Here is a 19,753-nt window from a genome sequence, read left to right as displayed (position 1 = left end):
ACATTAGTTTTCATCATTTTAAATTGTATAGTATAATTCTGAAGAATTACATTTTGGTTCTTTTAGTGTATTTTTACCAACGAGCGAATATTATAAATTTAATTTTTAAAATAAGTTTTTTTTAGTTATTATTATTGTTACATTTTTTTTATATATTTTTTCACGAAATTATCAGGTAGCTTATAGGAAAGGGTGTTCCATTAATACGATAGTAATAATGAAGATTTTTTGTGATGCTATTCTTTTCTCGAAAATTTGTATCACCTTTTGCAAAGATATGGCTCTATTTGTATAGTAGCAGCTAAAATCAGCTTTCAGAGTGAGAATTGTTTCTGTATTAATAGCATATACTTTGTCTTCAAAAGCATGTGTCGCTATTTCCATACTTTCAAATATTTTTCAAGTAAAATTATACTGTAAGTACATAAACTAAATTTGGAGATTCTCGAATAGCCCAATAATAATTGAAGAATGGTTAATATACACTTCTAGTAATAGAAAGTTATAATTGGACGTTATTGAATAACGTTTCAAAAATATTTACATGTTCTCGTTCATAATATGTCATTTTGCTTATGTCAAATCTGATACTTCCGACATATTTGTTGTATGTTTCATAAAGTACCTGTACTTATTATTTTTTTATTTTTTTTATTTTGACTGACTTAATATTGAGTGAAGTAAAAAGTTCTGGGCGTTTTGTTTTGAACATCGAGACCAGACATGAGATCAGCCATATGCAAATGGTTCTTAACGGTTTTCTGACTAATTTTCAGTTCCTGGGCAATGGAATAAGTGCTCGCATGCTGGTCCGACTCGACGATTTCCATGATTTTATCAACATTTTCGAAGATTGACCTACCAGAGCGTGTCTCATCTTCGACATCCAAATGTCCAGAACGGAAGCATTAGAACCAACGCTTTGCTGTTGTACTCGATACTGTATTGGGTCCATAAACAACACATATTTTTTTGGCCGCCTGCTTCGCTTTTCTCCTTATTCGCAGTGGTATTGAAGAATAAATTTTCTCTTGTTTTACCTTCATTTTGGAACGCTCTAACACACAACTAGATTCACTAAACACAAAAATGCCAAAGAACTTTTTTTAAAGCGTTGTGTCGCCTTTCAGTCGCAGTATAGAATAACAAGATGCAAAGTATACATAGTGAGATTTGACTCACTAAAGCCATCTAACAAAAAACACCCAATATTTTTTGATACATTTCTTTGTACTGTATCATTCAACTAAAATTGGTACCAACAGTATAAATACTTGTCATGATTTGTTTTTAATGATGCATGTGCATTAATGACTATTGATTTTAAAAGAATAAATATTTACAATTTTTCAACCGAACTAAGAAGGTAAGCTGGATTACTTGGAAAGTAGAAAATAATTTGAGAAGTAAATACCGAAAAGTAATGTTATAATGCTTTCATAGAGAAATTTTACACCAAAATTCGAAATGGTTTGACCTCCTTGACATATTTAGTGTTAAGTCATTTCCACAATTATTCTTTTTTCATAAATATATAGTATGTATTTGGCATCTAATGTACATTTACATAGGACTATAGAACTATATTTCAACGAAATTTTGCATAATTCCTTTTTTGTTGTTATTTTCCCCATATAAAAACTGTCCTGCTGCTCAGAAACTTGTTAAAATATTATTATTTTTAAATGAAATAAAATATATACAAAAGCTTACAAAATGTGTTAAAGAGTGCTCCTTTATTTTATTTGTAACGACGCGCTTGCCTTTGAAATTAAATTAAGTAAACATACATTTTAATGAGAAAATCTAATTGAAATTGTAGCGCAGTAGAAAAATGAAAGAGAGTTTATGCCCGGGAATTCAAATTAATAATTCAAATATTTGCTATCACATTGGAATATTGTGCAACTCGGCACATTGGATTTCTCCAACAATTTTTTAATTAAAATAGTTCTTTCTTTAAAAAAAAACGTAATTATTATTTTTCTTCCAAGGCGAATTTCGCAGAATAACTGTTGAAGCTTCTGCAAGCTTAAAGTTTCGTAGACGACAGGTCTTGCATTTTTATTTCACGTTATATACATTTTTTCTACGCACCATATTTTCTCTTGTGTATAAAAGCTCGTAAGTTGGACAGCCAAAGCCCCAAAAGTGATAGCTTTTATGTGGTGGCTTAAGCTAACATGTCTTCCGCATTTTTATAAATATTATATTTCCATTTCATGAGTCTCAAGAAAGATAAACACTTTCTCACGCGTAAACACAGTGCACTAGTGGAAATTTAACTAAATTTCCTTGAATGTTAAGTGCTAAATGGTTTTAATTTGAGTGCCGGAGATACTGAAAATACTGTAGGAGGTAAGTGGAGTTAAATTGGGTTCAATCAATATGAAAGGTCGTAGAAAATTGAATAGCGATGAAGATTGATTTACCGCTCTCGCAGTAGCTATAACAATTTTTATAATTTTATTATTATTGGATAGTACATAGTTTGGATCATTTCTCATAGGAAATTAGAGATCTTTACATTTTCAGTTATATTACTCGCTTCTATATATCATCCATTTAATAGTATTGTCTTAAGATGAGAAATTTTACTTACCAGTGATGGTAGCCTGAAAGACAATCAGGTTGATCCGGTTCATGGAAGCGTTTTTGAGCTGCTGCCGTGAGAGCGCTGAGCCAGTCTTCCATCTCACGACGCGACTCGGCGCAAAGCACAAGAGATCTAAACGGTGTTAGCACCTATAACAACAGACAAACATAATTTAAAAATAATTGAAATAGTTTATAATTAAAAAGGAATCTTACTTTTACAAAGATCTCTTTTAAAGTGTATTCAATCTGTAAACTTTACCGTGTAAAGTGTAACACGATTCTGGCAAAATGGTATCAAGAGACGCGAGCTAAATGTATTCCGGAGAAAGGAAAAGAAGAAGAAAATGACAACATTTATTTAAAAAAAGAGAATGAAAAATATTTACAATTACAATTTAAATAAAGGTAGTTTTTGCTTCTTTACAAAATCATGTATTTGTTTTATTAATTATTAAATAAAAAGACAAAGAAAATATTTTCTTAGGACAAGAAGTTTTGCAACTAATTATTTATTTATTTTATTACAAAACGACAATAACTACTTACAAACTCCGTCTTCGAGGTGATCTGTCAGACATGTTATTGCATCAGTCAACTTTACATCTAAGCAATCTATCGTGGTTATATATGGTGTAGTTTACCTAACACGTCAAATTACCTAGGCGTCGGTATAAATTTGCAAATCTGCCTCTACATATTATAAATGTATACCAAATATGAAAGCTTCATTTATTTATTACTAACAACTTATTAAACTATTATAGTTTATGTTTATATTTGCTATAATCCTTTTTTTTATCGATGTTGTTCAAAGTTAAGCAAATCTTATAAAATTTAAAATAATTTATTAACATAACCTGCAAATATTTTCTTAATTAAGTCTCTTTAATCAATTTATATAGCGGTAGATGTAGAATGAAGAAATTACTAACCAAAACTGTATATTTTTTTGTAAGAACCAAGAAATTTACAAAAAATACCCATGAAAATGATAGCACATATATTCAAACTATTATTGTTTGAATTGATGCAAAGCTTTCCTTTATAGTATTATATTTTTCTACTGCATAGTTGATAAGAAGGATAAGAATAAACATCCGTTTTTTTGTTGTAGATTATGAATTTTAAGAAATTTTATAATGGCACATACTTAGTGCAAGAACTGGTCAAAATTATAGAAATTTATTATATTTCCCAATGATGTATTGTTACAGTATGTATGTATCAACGATGAAATGTTCATCGTACTGTTCGCATTGAAGAAGCTTTGAGTGTCAACGATGATCCATTTGTGTCTGCTTTTCGACAAAACATCGCTAAGACGATTTAACAGCACCTGGCTTCTTTTTGTGGAGATACCAAAATAAACCACAAAAAAATAAAATATTCGTAATATAATTTGGAGACAGAAATGCATTACAAAGGGTCATTACGTGAAAATGGAGTGTCGTGTCCCGGGATTAAGAAATCCTTGAACACCGTGGATTATCTCATAGTTATGTCGTTGCGGAGTCTTAGAGGGGTTTATAAATATTAAATGCAATATTCTTAATTAAATTTATTGTATACATCGGAGTTTTATTGAGAAATCAACTAAACAATAGTTCATCTCAGGTATTATTAACTAAGAGTTACATTCTCTTCTTAAGTTAGTATTTATGAAGTAAGTGCCCTTCTTTGGACTCTCCCAAGTAAGACTGACTTCTCAGTTCGCCCCTTAGCTAAGACTAAATTATATAATATAAAAATGTGTTCATTTTAAAAAGGGGCTACGTGGGAGGTAAGGGTTTGACCTTGTGGAAAATACAATCGTTTCTTTATGATTCTACCCAAATATTTAGGGGTTGCAGCAGGCGCAACTATACGAATATTCCACAAGTTATTCTAAATAATCACGTACAAGTATCCGATTGTATATTTGATGGATACGTTAAATATGATTTGTAATAATTAAGAGGAAAGTCATGGCCCTAACAAATATACATATTAGTTATACAATAGATGACAATAAATTGGTCGGCCACGACAGGAGGTTATTTAAATGATATTATTTTTCACATATAAGAAAAATTCTAATAAACTATACTTTGATCTAAAAAAAGAAAATCTAAACAAAAATACAATACAAAGTTATATGAATTTTACATCAGTCAGTCGAAGTTGAGATAGTCACTTTATTAAAAAATATATATATAATTATTAAATAGCCTGACAGTTATACCATAAGACATAAACTCTTGGATTTAGTGTATAAATTTAATATATACACATAATAATAATATATAATAATACTCGGTAATACAAGCTCGTATTATTAATAATGTTAATTAAGCAACCGCGATATAGGATGATCTTATTAGATTTCATGACTTCGCAAATGTCACAAATGTTTTTCTGTTTATATTACGTCGAATGCAAATTATACCCAGTTCAAGGTTTTCTCTGATCTATGCATAAGACCGGGCATACTAGATGTGAATCCATTTACGCCGCAAATAGGACCAAACTAAATGGGAAACAGACTAATCTTCGTTGTTGCAAGATCGCATTTGACAAATTACAGAGGTCGCTGATCAAAGTTTCAAATTAGTTGTCTTTGCAAAGTATTATTATTGGGAAGACTTAGAAAAAGTATACAAAGCAAATTTTACTCCCTGCAGCGCTGCAAACTTTGTTCTCGCATAAATGATAAGTTAAAATATTTTAAAAGAAATCCTCATTTAATTTTTAGAATATTAGTTGAAAGTACTTTCCTTCGCTGTAACATTATCATATCTTTATTAAATATGAAATTCAATAACGTGTAGCAAACAGTTTACAGTCTATAATAAAACAAATAAAAATACAGCAATATTACAGCTTCGATCAGTCCGGATTCATTATAGTTTCACTAAATTTTAATTTAGCAAAATAAAAATAAGTTCAGTATACCACATTACTCTTAGATAATATTAACTATTTACATACAAACTTCGGTTTTATATTTACCATAATTAATTAATACACAATATCAACTAGATACTTTCACGTTAGAATTAATATATTGATAATGATTAGCAAATATAATGCTGAAATTTAGAAACTTTAATTTAATGAAGTTATTATCTGCGCTAAACATTAGGAATTTTATTGAACTTCTTTCTAAGGACCTTAAATAGAGTTTGGAGGAAACAGTTTATTTTTTTAAGAGAAAATGATTTTAATTTAGGAAGAAATGTTATTGCTTAGAGATAAATGTTACATGAAATAATAACTCCATATAGACAATTATTATATGAATGATAAATCAAGTACAAAAAATGTACCTGAGACTAATATTTTCAAAAGTAATATCACTTTGTATGTAAGTTGACCGTTTTTTTTTAATAAAACTTCTTTCTTTTTTTGAAAAAAAAAATAGTATTTTTCATAGTATCATAGTATTTTTGCAGTGCAAGTCTCAACGGAAGAAGATAAGGAACTTGATCTTTTCCATTTAAAATGTCCATGTCCAACGGAAATTACATCAAAGTCAAAGAAGAAGCCAGGTTATTGACGAAAACTATAGAAAGAACATTTATTGAAAGGAGTTGTATTGATTACCCAATACTACTACGTAGAGGCTACTTTCTAATGGAAAGTTGCAAAAAAATATAATAAGGAAAACCTGCCGAAGTAAATTGAATAGTAAACACCAAAACACATATACCAAAACCTAGAAAGAAAAATATACTGCTCGATCTTTTTGGACATATCGCAAACATTTGACAAAGTATATCATCTCGGTCTACAAAACAAACTTAAGAAGAACTTGCCATATAATTATTTTAAAATAATAATATCATATCTGGAAAATGTTTAAGATAGAAATTGAAGACGAATACACCAATAGAATCTGGGATGCCACAAGGAAGTATTTTAGGACCCGTGTTTTACCTTCTATTCGCGGCAGATTTTCCTAAGAATACTATGATTGCAACATTCGCTGATGATATAGCAATTTTTGAATCGGATATCTGCAGGAAAATGTAGAAAAAATACAAAAAAAGGTTACATAGAAGGTTATAAATATATTTAATAACCATGTCAAACCAGTGTACACCCCTTCATGTCGAGGCTGTACTTGGCATTTAATTTTATAAGTGCGCGAATGTAAACTCCACCCCACGTACCAAATGGGGTTCCAATTTACAATATTGAACATTTTCACTTTTATTTCGAAAATATGATTTATTCAAAATTGTATGACAATCTAAATCACTTCCATTAAAAGCATTCTACTTTGCAATTTTGTAAGAATATATTGTAATACATTAAATGTAAATAACATGTAATAACATTCAAGGACAGTGCAATCATGACTGGGGAAAGCTTCAACCAAGGATAACATAATTTCTAGGACAAATATCTGGAAAAACAATTTTGTGGTGGTGGAAACGTCGTCTCATCGTACCATAACCAGCATGAGAATAACCCTATAACATTATCGGAAATGGCATTATCCTCGATACATGAAAGTGCCAATATGAGAGTGTAATAATTATTGCAGTTGCTGGTGTATGTTTATGTGAAAAAAATAATGACGGCGGTGTAGAATAATGGCACTGGAAGATGAACATGTGGAAATGCGTGCGACCTGGAATCTAGCTGTTATATAATAAAAAAAAAACTTGGGAGCGCAGAACAACTGAGGCAGAAAGAACCAAAACGAGGAAGCTGCTATTCCAATCTCGATATGTATAACATGATACACTGGCAAAACTTAAAACATATCCTTACAGTATGTCAACGGGACAATATTTATGAGAGCTTTGCAAGTTATATAACTTAATTATACGGAATGTTCGTCTCAAATTGAGGTTAAAGTTTTCACATAAAATACAATAGACATTTGATATATATGTATATTTATCATGTTCTAGAAAAGAAAAATATATAATAATCTTTTAAAATGAATATGCCAGCTACAATATTAATACTTTTTCAGTACTTGCATATTTTTTAGTGCTATTTGGTGTATGAAACATAAATGAAAGATATGTAATATTTAAAAGGAATTAAACTCTCATCAAATATTTGTACCCTGTCTGTATAAAATAAATAACTATTTATTTATCAACTGATACGATAATACATTTTGTTTATCAATAATAATTAATAACTTATAGAGTTGTCGAATTCAGTGCTCCGCAACCTATTCTCACCCACGGCACACCAAAGTTGTTCATAGAATTCCGCCGCACACCAAAAGATAAAATATACGATAGATGTTATATTGATACACAAATTTCACAATAAATTTTCATTTTTTATTTTAGAAGTATACATTCATAAAAAAAATATAAAATAATGTCTAATTAATGTGATACCTACGCATGTTTCAAAGAACACAAAAGTTTTATATTTAGCTCAATATTTGACAGCGCAACCGGAAGTTCTTGAATATGTGGTCGAAAATGGTAGTAGTGTTAGGATGATGTTGTCAGAAATGCGAGGATATTCTTTCTTAACAGAAATCCAAAAAACATCTAATGGAACTTTGACAACGTTTTGATCTAAAAGAAACTCACGCACCTCGTAGCGAAGCTCAAACAATCTAGTCAAAACTTTGCCTCGGGACAGCCAACAAACTTCAGTATAAAATAATAAGGATTCATATTCGGCTTCCATTTCTGCACAGATTATACCAAATATTCGCGAATTTAATTATGTTTATGATTTGAATGTATTCATTCATTGTGTCAAAAGTTCCACAGGCAAATTCTTGACCATCAATGCTTCTCGATGTATGCAACAACGTGTAAATTGTATTATCGGATTTTTTTTGGACCTTTGAAAAATAATTTAGTTAGAATATTGTCTTATTTCACCGCGGCATACCTGTCTGTATTGGCTCACGGCACACTGGTTGCAGAGCACTAGTCTAATTAAATTATAAAGGGATTGTACTTGTTTTGAAATTTAATTAAAATTTCAAATTATTATTGCGATTGAAATCATATGCCAAAAATCTTGTTGCCAGATGTAAATGAAAAGATGAATAACGTCTGCATCTATTTAAAATAATAGTGTATTCTGTATGACGGAAAGAAAATTAACTCGCAAAAAAATATATAGCATCAGTTATATTTCTGCATATATATTGAGATATGATGATAAAATCAAACTTGTTTAATCATTTTAAGTAATTAAAGCTGATTTATTAAAGTTAAATTAGTTGTGTGCAAATAGACTAAACATTATAACTAAGTAATTAGAAATGTTTGATTAACTATTTAAAAGTTTACAAACTAACTATTAGTGTCATTAGGATTTCATAAATGGAATGTATGTTATTAAATTATAATATGATTTACCGCAATTAAATATTGTTTTATTTCTTAACAACCATTAAAGTCGTCCGAAAATATAGTGTTGATTAAGAAAAAAAAAATATAAATATTTTTTTTATATTATTTTTAATTATATATACAACATTTTAATCTATACACCTTTTTTCTTCTTTCACGCAACTTAAACATTCCATCCTTCGAGAATTTATAAGGTTTTTCGTCAAATACTTTGCTAGGTGGTTTTTATGTCGACTAAAAATTAAACGTTCTTGCACTTAATGGAATTTTGCAAAGATCCGATTAAATGGAAATTGTATAGTGCGCTCTGTCTGATGTATAATGCGGGTGGAGTAATTCAACAGTTTAACTCAAATATTTTTTGTGGGATAGTAAAAGAAACAGGGCCAAGTATTTTTTGTCCATTAAATTGCACGGAACTCATACGTCGTAACGGTTCAATTAACCAATGTTTAGATGGTTTGATATTTTTAATATCTCTGATAATTACGTGTCGTGTAGTGCGGATTATTTTCGACCAATATCTTGATTTCATCATTATTACTAGCAGACCTTTAAGACTGAAACCAGCTCTAAGAAGGTAGGTAAATGGTACTAAACTTACAAAAATAATTTGAGCCGAACTAAAGTTTTTTTCTAAAGACGAAATGTCACCTTTCAAAAAATTATTAATATTTACTCGATATTTACACAATAATCGAAGAAAAATTACTTGTTGAAAATGTTATTGCAGTTATAAGTCATCATCAACTTTGTTCTTATATATAGAAATTCAATTATAGCAAGCGCGGATATTAGAGGTCCTTAAAACCGCTAAAAACAGAGACTTGACTATATGAGTAGACCGCTGTGTGGAATTATTTTTTTTGTGCATGTTGTGTATTATTGACTATATTCAACTATTAATTTACCTTGAAAAATAAATAGTGCCCGTCACCCGACTGGCATTCTCGAATGTGCTCTTGGATACAAAAAGGTTTGGGACCCCTGGTATAGAGGAAAGAAACCGATCATTTATGTAAAAAAATAATTTTATATATAGTTTTTTTAGAATTAATTTTCCTTTTATGAATTTATTTATTTATTACGTATTTAAATATGAATTCTCGGACGGCAAGATTATGTTCAATATCAAATTTAGATTTTTTTCCTGGTACAGTTATGTTCTAAGAATTTTCAATTTATATAATTGCACGGTGCAACCTCCGTTTTGGAAGCTAAGATAATTGGTTATTTAAACCTATACAACGGTAATTCCTGTTTAAAAACATTTATAATAATAACGTTTATTGCAATAACCACATAAATTATATAAAAATGAACAGAATAAAGAATAAAAATATAGATGAAATGTAACTTCAATTTATAGGATTAAGGGATATTTACGCTCCCGTCGTACATTTCATATAGTTGTTCGTAAACCGAATTTTTTGTACGGAGAAAAGACCTCTATCGATGGCCATAATTTTGACTAATAAATAAGCTTAATAATAAGCTTTCGTACAAAATAACAATCTCAAGAAACAAAAGACCATACAAAAATATATACAAAATATTTGATATTTATAAATTTTCTAAAATACCATCAGTAAATTCAATTTTTTTTTCAACAAAATTCAATTTGTACGTTTAAGAGGGTGAAAAAATGAAAGCTTTTAGGGACTATCTAGCGTGAATCACCCGTAATCAACGTGACGACTTTATCCAAAATATAAATATTACATCGTGTTCTGATAATATTCAATATATACTTATAGTATAAACACAATACACATGTACTAAAAAAAATAATTATGTTAAAAATGTATATTAGTGTTTTGGGATTAACAATTAACGTCCACTTTAATAAACTGCTCGGGGGATTGCCGTAAACTCTCAATTTAATAAAAACTTTTGAAATTTTATTCAGCAGAGAAAATTAATTAATTGTACTATATCCGATTAAAACAATTTGTATTCGGCGAAATGGAACTCGCTTATTACATGGAAAGAATTTAATCTATATAACAGGACCATTTGATTGATTTTCTTCATTTCAATTGAGGGTCTCTAAGCCTAAATAAAATATCCGTGAAGCGTGCGCATCCACCAATAGAATTACAGAACCCCACGTAGACATTTTAATTATAAACCTTAATCAATTCTGATTTATAAATAACCATATATAACAAGATTTTACGCTACTTTTTAAAATAATAATAACAAATAAAATGTGCAAAATTTACCAAATATTAGATTCAATCATTCCAGGTTGTATGATTAAATAAAGAGCATAATTAATATTTATTATTTCATAACATGCAAACTTATATTTCGAAAGTTAAAAAAAAAAATAAAAGCGTTGCCGAAAGTATTAATTTAATTCCAATCCATCAATTTAAATGTAACTTGAGAGTGATTGTCATCAATGACAATTCGTATATCCATGAATTCTATAAAATAGGGTTTTTTAAATATTGTTTATTTTTTACAACATCAATTAAATGTAATATACTAAACTTTCATAACAAAATACAATGGTACCTTCAGTCTAACTCGATATAAGACCTTCATTTTGAATACGACTTGCGTGTGTGAAATACATTATTTTCATGCTCGGAGGAGATGAATTAGAATTAAAGTTTGTATAATTTTCATTTATTATGCTAATTATTATATTATTATAATATGCTATTGGTATTAACCAATAGGATTTCTTTTCATGGGAACGGATTAATTACTTTCCCTTTATTTAATATGGGAAGTATTCATTTGCTGTAAGTCCTTATACCAGAACTACAAGGATGCAACATATTAAAGACGTATATTAAATATTGTAAAAAATAATAAATTCAATTTTCTTGACATTAAATAAAATAAAAAATTCGTCATCTCTACTAATTAGTTATAACTATAAGATATTGTTTACTGCGTACATATTTAATTCTCTAAAAAACTTATTTCATATATGTAATTATTAATTATTGTCTCTTTAAACGAATTTTGCTTTTTTTATTATGAAATTATGTATATATTTATTAATCTTTGTTAATGTATTAAACTAATATTAAAACTTAATTGATTATTGATAATTCCACTTTTACACATACTATAACAATTTTGCTTGATAATAACATTTTCAATGAAAAAAAATACCGTAACTAATTTTTACTTGAAATCTAGTATAACCTAAGTATAACCTCATTACTTCAATACTTGCGTATTTTTTTTTATACTAATATTAATAAAAAAAAACAACATAAAAACTGCAATAGTTCTTTGTATGTATGTACATCACATTTATTGTAAATATTTGTTAATAATAAAATGTTTAATTCTGCAAACATTAATATTTTTTATATTGTACGTACGCAGAACGAGACATTCCATAAATACAATATAACTTTTCAGTTGAAATATTAAATGTGAATGCTTGTAGAATAATAAAATTTGTGCCTGACTGGGTTTCGTTTCAGCAGACGTAAATGGGAAACGGAGAGATAGACATGAAAATGGAGCATGTAAAAAAAAACAGCTTACCTGAAAACTGTGATTAATGTTTTTTGTTGAACACTCGGCTAGGCACAGGTCGGTGAGTTCGATTTCATCGAAAATCACAGCCTAAAAACAAAACAAATGGTAAATTGTATGTATTGGAATATATTTGTAAAAAATATTATTATAAATAGGATATATAAGTTATGCACGGTTTAGAATTGTCCATTGTTATATAATATTGGAGAGAGAGAGAGAGAGAAAGATACAAAGAGAAAATGATACAAGCAAGCTTATATGACGTCAAAGGCAACTTGGGGGGATAGTAGATTTCCCCATGGGAATTGCGTGAGTAAGTACTTTTCAACGTGTCTCTTCTGGAGATTAGCATCTTGAACTGCCATTGTTTACTTGAAACTTTGTATGAATTAAGCAACACGAGATCGTGCAGCAATAATAATTGAATTACTTAGATGACGTAAACTAAGCAAGTTATCCAATAGAAAGTTTAGGTAGCGCGTTTGCATGCGTAGACTTGTATCCAATTAATATTAACTTTATACACACTCTGTCACCGAAAGTGAATCTTCATTTAATTATTTAAAAGCTGAACCCACATTTATTTAATGAATTATTACTTCAAAAAAGTTATTTATAGAAATATTTATAGATAGTAAATATTAAATATTATTGTTATTTCAGGTAGAGTGCTAAAAAAAAGTACGTTTGCATGTACTCTAATTAGATATCGATCTAAATCTCCCGAGAAAATACCCTCTTGAGTTCATTGTTAAGCTCTTTATCGGTATCTTATTTCTCCAATTACTTTTCAGATCAAAGGCTCTAATGCCGTATATTTTAAGTTTCATATAACATCATTTGTTTGCCATAGGTTTCAAAGTACTTGTTATTAGTTAAGAACATTTGAGTTTTTTAAATTTAGATTGTTCAAATTCAAAGATACTTGGCAACATAATACAACAATTAAAAGATCTGGACGATCCTTGAATAAGATTATTTTCAGATGAATATTTACATAAATCTTAATTTTATGATTAACGAAGAAAAACCTACTGATCTTAACACATTGAGCAATTTAATTCTAAGGAAATGACAGTTAAAACTTTTTGCAACAACGTATTAGAAAACACTTATAGCTGTTGTTAAGTAATTAAGAAATGTTTAAAAAATATGGAAAAAAGTTGTACTAAAAGAAGAAAATAACATCCACGAAATCCAGATGAAATAATCAGTTTTTAAAATGAAGATAATGTTAGATATTGAGTGGAATATTTATAAAATAACAGCGAAATCAAAGAAAATGAAGACGATATTAAGGAAGTTGCTGTCAAAAAATGTTAATTAGCAAAGATTTAAAAATGACATTAAAATCGTTTTGATTTTTTTTTAGTGAAAATTATCCTGATTTAGAAATATTTATAAAATAACAGCGAAATCAAAGAAAATGAATACGATATTAAGGAAGTTGCTGTCAAAAAATGTTAATTAGCAAAGATTTAAAAATGACATTAAAATCGTTTTGATTTTTTTTAGTGAAAATTATCCTGATTTAGGATAGGCAATTTAATTTAAAGAGAAAAGAAGGACAAACAAAACAACTTTAAAATCATGCGTTTCGTTAATCAAGGTATTACTGTATGTATAAATATTTGTTATATTTTTTAGTTTATGTAATCGTATTCTTATCTGGAGTGTGGTTTGGATCAATACTATAAACAAGTTTGTACAATTTGTAGTCTTTAAAAACAAATGTAATACTGAGACTAATTGGAATGGTGAAACTCAAATTTGAAATAATTTGAATTCATATTGAATATACAATAGATTATAAATTTACAACTGTTGCCTAATTGAATCAAACATCGTCTGATTGGATAAATTGTGAATCGATGCGAATATTATCTGCAAGTGTGCCCTGCGTTCTGATGCGTATTTACCAGCGAGGGAGATACTAAATGGTACAAGCAATAGAACGAGATATGTAACAATAATTAAGCAAGGGGGGGGCTTTACTGTGCGCCTTCATTAGCATACATTGCGGGCCTTTAGATCCTTGGCCTAGATCCTTTACTATGCTACTAAGTGACGCACTCTACCAAATGTTAATAACCAATTTATTTGTAAATGAGCGGGCCACATTTAATTTAATTCTGACCACAGTAATTGATCCTACCTTTATTAAAAGGCAATTTAATTTCTCGCGATCAATAAACCATTCACACCATTCATGCTTATGTGTTCAAATTCACTATTCATTAATATCATATTACATTCAATAATACTACTTTTACTACATGATCAATACGAGAACATTATTAATATAATTGATGAAATGGTTTCATTCAACACAGTTCCAATATTATTATGTTTAATTCAAAATAATAAAATTTGTAAAAAATACAATGAGATATGGTACCACCATCCTGATGTAATGAAACAATTAAAATAAAATTATTACACGAACTCCCATTTTAAGTTCTAGATTAAGAATAGTTATATTTCGATTAACGATCCTGTTTTGGATGAAGCACCAAGTTGCGCGGGTGAGTGGAAAAAAAATGGGTTTTTTTGTGGATTTTGTTTATTTAAGACTTCTTACATCGCTTACACTATATACTTAGAACTATACTCCACTAATACTCTTCTAATACTGTTCAACTACTATCACTTAAACTGTTCCTTAACTAATAATATCTTAATACTGTTACATAAACTACTGTTCTTTTCCCTGCTTAACTCATCTGAACAAAGCTTCCTCGACACCTTTCACAACCACTGTTGCGCTCAAACAGATCCATACGTTCCACAAAATTACTTCTTTAAACGAAACTTACTTTTCAGTTGTAAACATACTATAGCCAAAATGGAGATTTTTTCCTTTGTAATAAACAACCAAAAGTTTCTTTAAATAAATAATCAAGTTGATTTTATAATACGTAATTATTGCCTTTAACACTGATCGATTAGTTGCTAACATGGTTTTCTTAATTTTCCACAGAAAAACTATCATCTTCTGCATTCAATAAATTTCAACATAATCTTCATCGTCCTTTTTAAAACTTATTGATTAAGCTATCCGGATAACATCATTTCTAATGTCTTGTTCTAGTACAACTTTTGGCCATATTTTGCAAGTTCAGCGCTTCCAAAACTGTGGGTCGCGACTTACTGGTGGATCAAATCGCTAAACACAAAAGGACGCAAAACGTCGTGATCGGGCATCACTAAATATTTTTTGTAAATGGATAAGATATTACTTAAAAAATGGTTGTTTTATCCAAACCAATTGAAAATGAGTACGAAAATCAATACTTTTCTAAATACTTGTACGACAAATCAAACATAAATCATATTCGTTATTTAAATTCATATCGTATATATTGCACTTAACTAGCCAAATCATTTATTTGTAGATCTTGTAGCATTCTTTAATCTTTTTACACCTACGGATTTTTTAGAAATATTTTGCGGACTTTGTAGACAGTTAATATAGAAATAAAAAATAATATAGATAGTAAAAAATAAATAATTTAATGTAATTTTTTTTTTTAAATATGATGCCCAGGTTGAAGAACACTGACTGGGGCACAAATCAAAATTCACTGCGATGAATTGTCGATGAACTATTAATTCAAATATATAAATTATATATTTGATCAATAAACGCTTGTGTTTTTTTTCAATAAGAATGTGAAATTTATCAGAGATAACGTTAGCCGAGATATGACTGTATTTGTCATATTTGTACAATTTACCTAAATCTATTTCAATTGTTATTTCTGTTCATTTTAATTGCTAAATTATCTAGCTGTTGGTATCGGTTTGTTGCATTAAAAATAAAATTGATTTAGTACTTAGAATGAAATCAATCAAAAACTGTCGCATTCCCTGCGACAAGTTTAGCATGTTCGCAATAAATCATCTCAGAGATAAGGGGATCCATGAAATTATATGCGCTGTATAACGTGAAAAATAAATGGAAATGTATCCATCTAATGTTCGTCCGCTTCGCTCCGCTCGAACGACGAGCAAATAACATTTCCTTCTGTTTATTCAGAAGTGATGGAAGTCAAATATTTTTCATACCTCTTCTGAGGAGAACCTAAGCATCTGCAGGAACACTTTACTTGAACCGCCGAGGACGGAAAAAATTGGTTCCGAAATGGCTTAATTTTATTGGTCTACAGTCTCCAAATATTAAACGGTCACATAATATTACTACTGCTATGCGCCCCCTTCAAAATTCACGACATTGACATAAAAGAGACCAATACATTTTTATGGAATCATATTTTAGGATAAATCTTACCTCTACTATATAAATAAAAAAAGTCGCTTAATAAACGTATTTTATGCTTTGAAAAATAAAATTTTATGTATTAAGTTAACGAAACGATTATACTGAAAAAATCGTGTATATAAACATTTTTTTTATGTCGTGTAATTTTTATTTACAATCTGTTCATCAATGTGAACGTTGAGTAAATTTAAGATCGCGGTTCACATTAGCTAGGTAATCTTTCCCGGTAGATAGTTACCATTATAATGATTATTTTTTTATTCTTAGGTTTTCTCTCGTCTTGTAGGTTAACTTCAGTAGTATATTGATGATGCTCTGCGATTTCACTATTTCCATTCACTGTAAATCTGATGCAATCTTAACACTGTCATTGTCCATCAACTTGGCTGAAGGTCCATATGCTGAACCTCATTCATTTCACTGTCCATGCTATTGCTGCAAGCACCGAGAGGGCTGACAAAGGGCCTGGATTTGAACCTGTGTCCACTGACACGTGGGTAGGGCGACTAACCATTTGGCTATTAGTCGCCCATTGAAACATTTGTGTTCGAAAATTATTAGTTTCCTATTATTGAATTAATCTTGTATAAATTTAATTAGTATTGCGGAAATTATTTTAATTGATCATTAAGGATATATTAAATTTATAATAATTAACATAATTGATTATACACATACTACATAGATTTATAGACCGCAGTCAAATTGTTATGTTATCTTTTTAATAATTGAATAAATTATATGCGAAAATCGTTTATAGTTTCCTATTATTAAATTAATTACTCTTGCATGAAATTAATTAATGTTACGGAAATTACTTTAATTGATCATTAAGGGATATATCAAATTATTATGTTAACTAAACAATATTGAAGGGATAATTATAAAGCAATTAGATACTCGCATATGAGTGTTTTTATAAATAATAATAAAAGATATCAATTTGAAGAATAAATTAAAAAAAAAAGAATAATCTCTTAATAATATAGATAATTATATTATATTAATATTTAAAAATATTTTTATGTGGCACATTCATTATAGTAATTTTTCAATAAAAACATTGTGTATCACATTTACACAAAATAATTGGTCATGGAAATCTAAGTAAGAGTAAAAGTTACTTAATACTAAGAATACTTAATAATTGAATAAAAAGGTTTTTTTTGTAAACTGCAGCTTTTTGTGTAATTAAATGTGACTCAAAAGGAAATTTTTATAAATTTTACTATCATAGTTTCATTTAATTTGTCAGTTAAAACAATTTACTGACAAATTTGGTTCTTCCATCTCAAAAGTTTTCTGTCCCCGCGCTAGACTTATCGAATTTTTTTTTAAAAAATATACTAACAAATTGAAGCTCTAAAAGTTACGTAATTTAAAACTATAGTTCACAGAAACAACTAACTACTTCTTGTCCAATAAAACTAAAAACCTAATGTATCTTTAAAATACTTTGAAAATATGTAGAATAGTACTACAGAATCAGAGTTCTTTAATTTATAAAATATAATAAGATCAAATAAAATACTTCTGGACTATCGACCTTTGTCTTTCCAAAAAAAAATAATAAATATAATAAGATATAAAAAACAATTCATCTATAAAATAGAATAAAATTGTGCCAATTATTTAATGTAATCTGATTAAGTCTCTCATTAGAAACATGACTATATTTTTGGGCCATATTTAGTTTTAGAATAAAATATGTAACAACGAATTTTTGAGTGAAAAATTATAATTCCATTCTATTTTTTTTTATAAAAAAAAAACAAATTTATAAAGAAATTACATAATTTCATAAAAATAACTCTTGTAACTTTTAAAACAAAAAACAAAAACTTCTTACAAATTAATATATTACATTCTTATCTATCTTCGCTTTGCTATTGAAACTGTCGTCATAATTCTAGTAATTTATATTACTAGTTTCTTTTTAAGAAATTACTTGAAATGAAATTACTAGGAATTAAAGATGCATCTCTTTGCCAGAACGTGTAAACTACATGTGATCAGTCGTTCTCTACATAATATTAAATACAGACACGAAAGGGACTTGAAGATTTGTCAGATTGTATGACAATCATTTATGTAATCAAGGCATCGCAGTCGTCGACCATTTTAAGTTAAGATTCTATTTTGGACTGTACAATTGAAATGCAAACGAATTGAATATTCAACAGCATCCAAACTAGAATACCTTTCTCTCACCTCCGTTCGGCTCTGGTTCCGTCCCAGCATTCACCACCACCCTCCTAAAAAAGATCGATGATACTTTAATGTATAATAGCACGCCCAAATCCGAAGCCGCCCCCGAAATTTATGTACTTCATTCTTCAGCAAAATCGATATTTATACAGCAAAAGAGTACCTAGATCTACAAGTTGTTGTGCGCAAATTACGGGAATTGATTGATTTTTGCAGGAAATTCGGTTACTTTTCTAATACAAAGAGAATGCACCGAAGCCAAGGGATTTAATAAAGCGGATCAGCGGGTGTCGAAAAAGTATTACCGAGTGTATAATATTCCATTGAAGAAATTGCGCAAACGGAGTGAAAAAGAAATAAGCATAAAGAAATCAAGTTAATTAAATGGAATTCAAGCAATGAGAGTGAATTGAAGAACAAAAGAATATACCGGACGAAGGCGCTTTATTCCATCAAATAGCGAAGGAAGTAAATTAAAAATTAAAGAAACAGGTATTTGAGATGGAACGGAAAGAATATATTGCGAAATTAAGATAAACTGTAGGGCTTTCTTTTGTTTCTTTTCATTTCCAGAATTGCAAACGAAGCACTGCCGTTGACGTAAATAAAATACGAGGGAAAAGCGCTCGAAAAGAGCATATCACAATTTCATTATTAAGCATAGAATGATGGTATCCGAAATGTGTGTGTGTTATGGGAGTTGTACTGAAAATCAATACGTCTGTGTAGACAAGTTTGCCAACTTTAAGCGGTATTATTTGAGGTTTCGTTTTATAATAATATACACACATTACACTAATAATTTATAAATTGAATCATAAAT

At 28.9% G+C, this 19,753-nt stretch overlaps 1 protein-coding gene across 3 annotated transcripts in view; it reads right to left on the bottom strand.

The window, feature by feature from the left end:
* LOC108568224 (diacylglycerol kinase eta) overlaps positions 1 to 19,753 on the bottom strand; it is a 62,397-nt gene that overhangs the window by 16,213 nt on the left and 26,431 nt on the right. For 2 of the 3 annotated variants that reach the window (XM_017929184.1, XM_017929185.1), the window contains 2 exons: positions 12,447 to 12,527; positions 2,603 to 2,745 (listed from right to left, as the gene is read on the bottom strand). In XM_017929184.1, coding sequence (XP_017784673.1) covers positions 2,603 to 2,745; positions 12,447 to 12,527 — 224 coding nt within the window. Of the gene's footprint in view, positions 1 to 2,097; positions 2,121 to 2,602; positions 2,746 to 12,446; positions 12,528 to 19,753 lie in introns of those variants that run through there. The other variant, XM_017929186.1, reaches the window with a different exon arrangement.

Source organism: Nicrophorus vespilloides, unplaced genomic scaffold (genome assembly GCF_001412225.1).
Source record: "Nicrophorus vespilloides isolate i.1.1-1 unplaced genomic scaffold, Nicve_v1.0, whole genome shotgun sequence".
Classification (NCBI taxonomy): domain Eukaryota; kingdom Metazoa; phylum Arthropoda; class Insecta; order Coleoptera; family Silphidae; genus Nicrophorus; species Nicrophorus vespilloides.
This window is presented reverse-complemented; position numbering and strand designations above follow the sequence as displayed.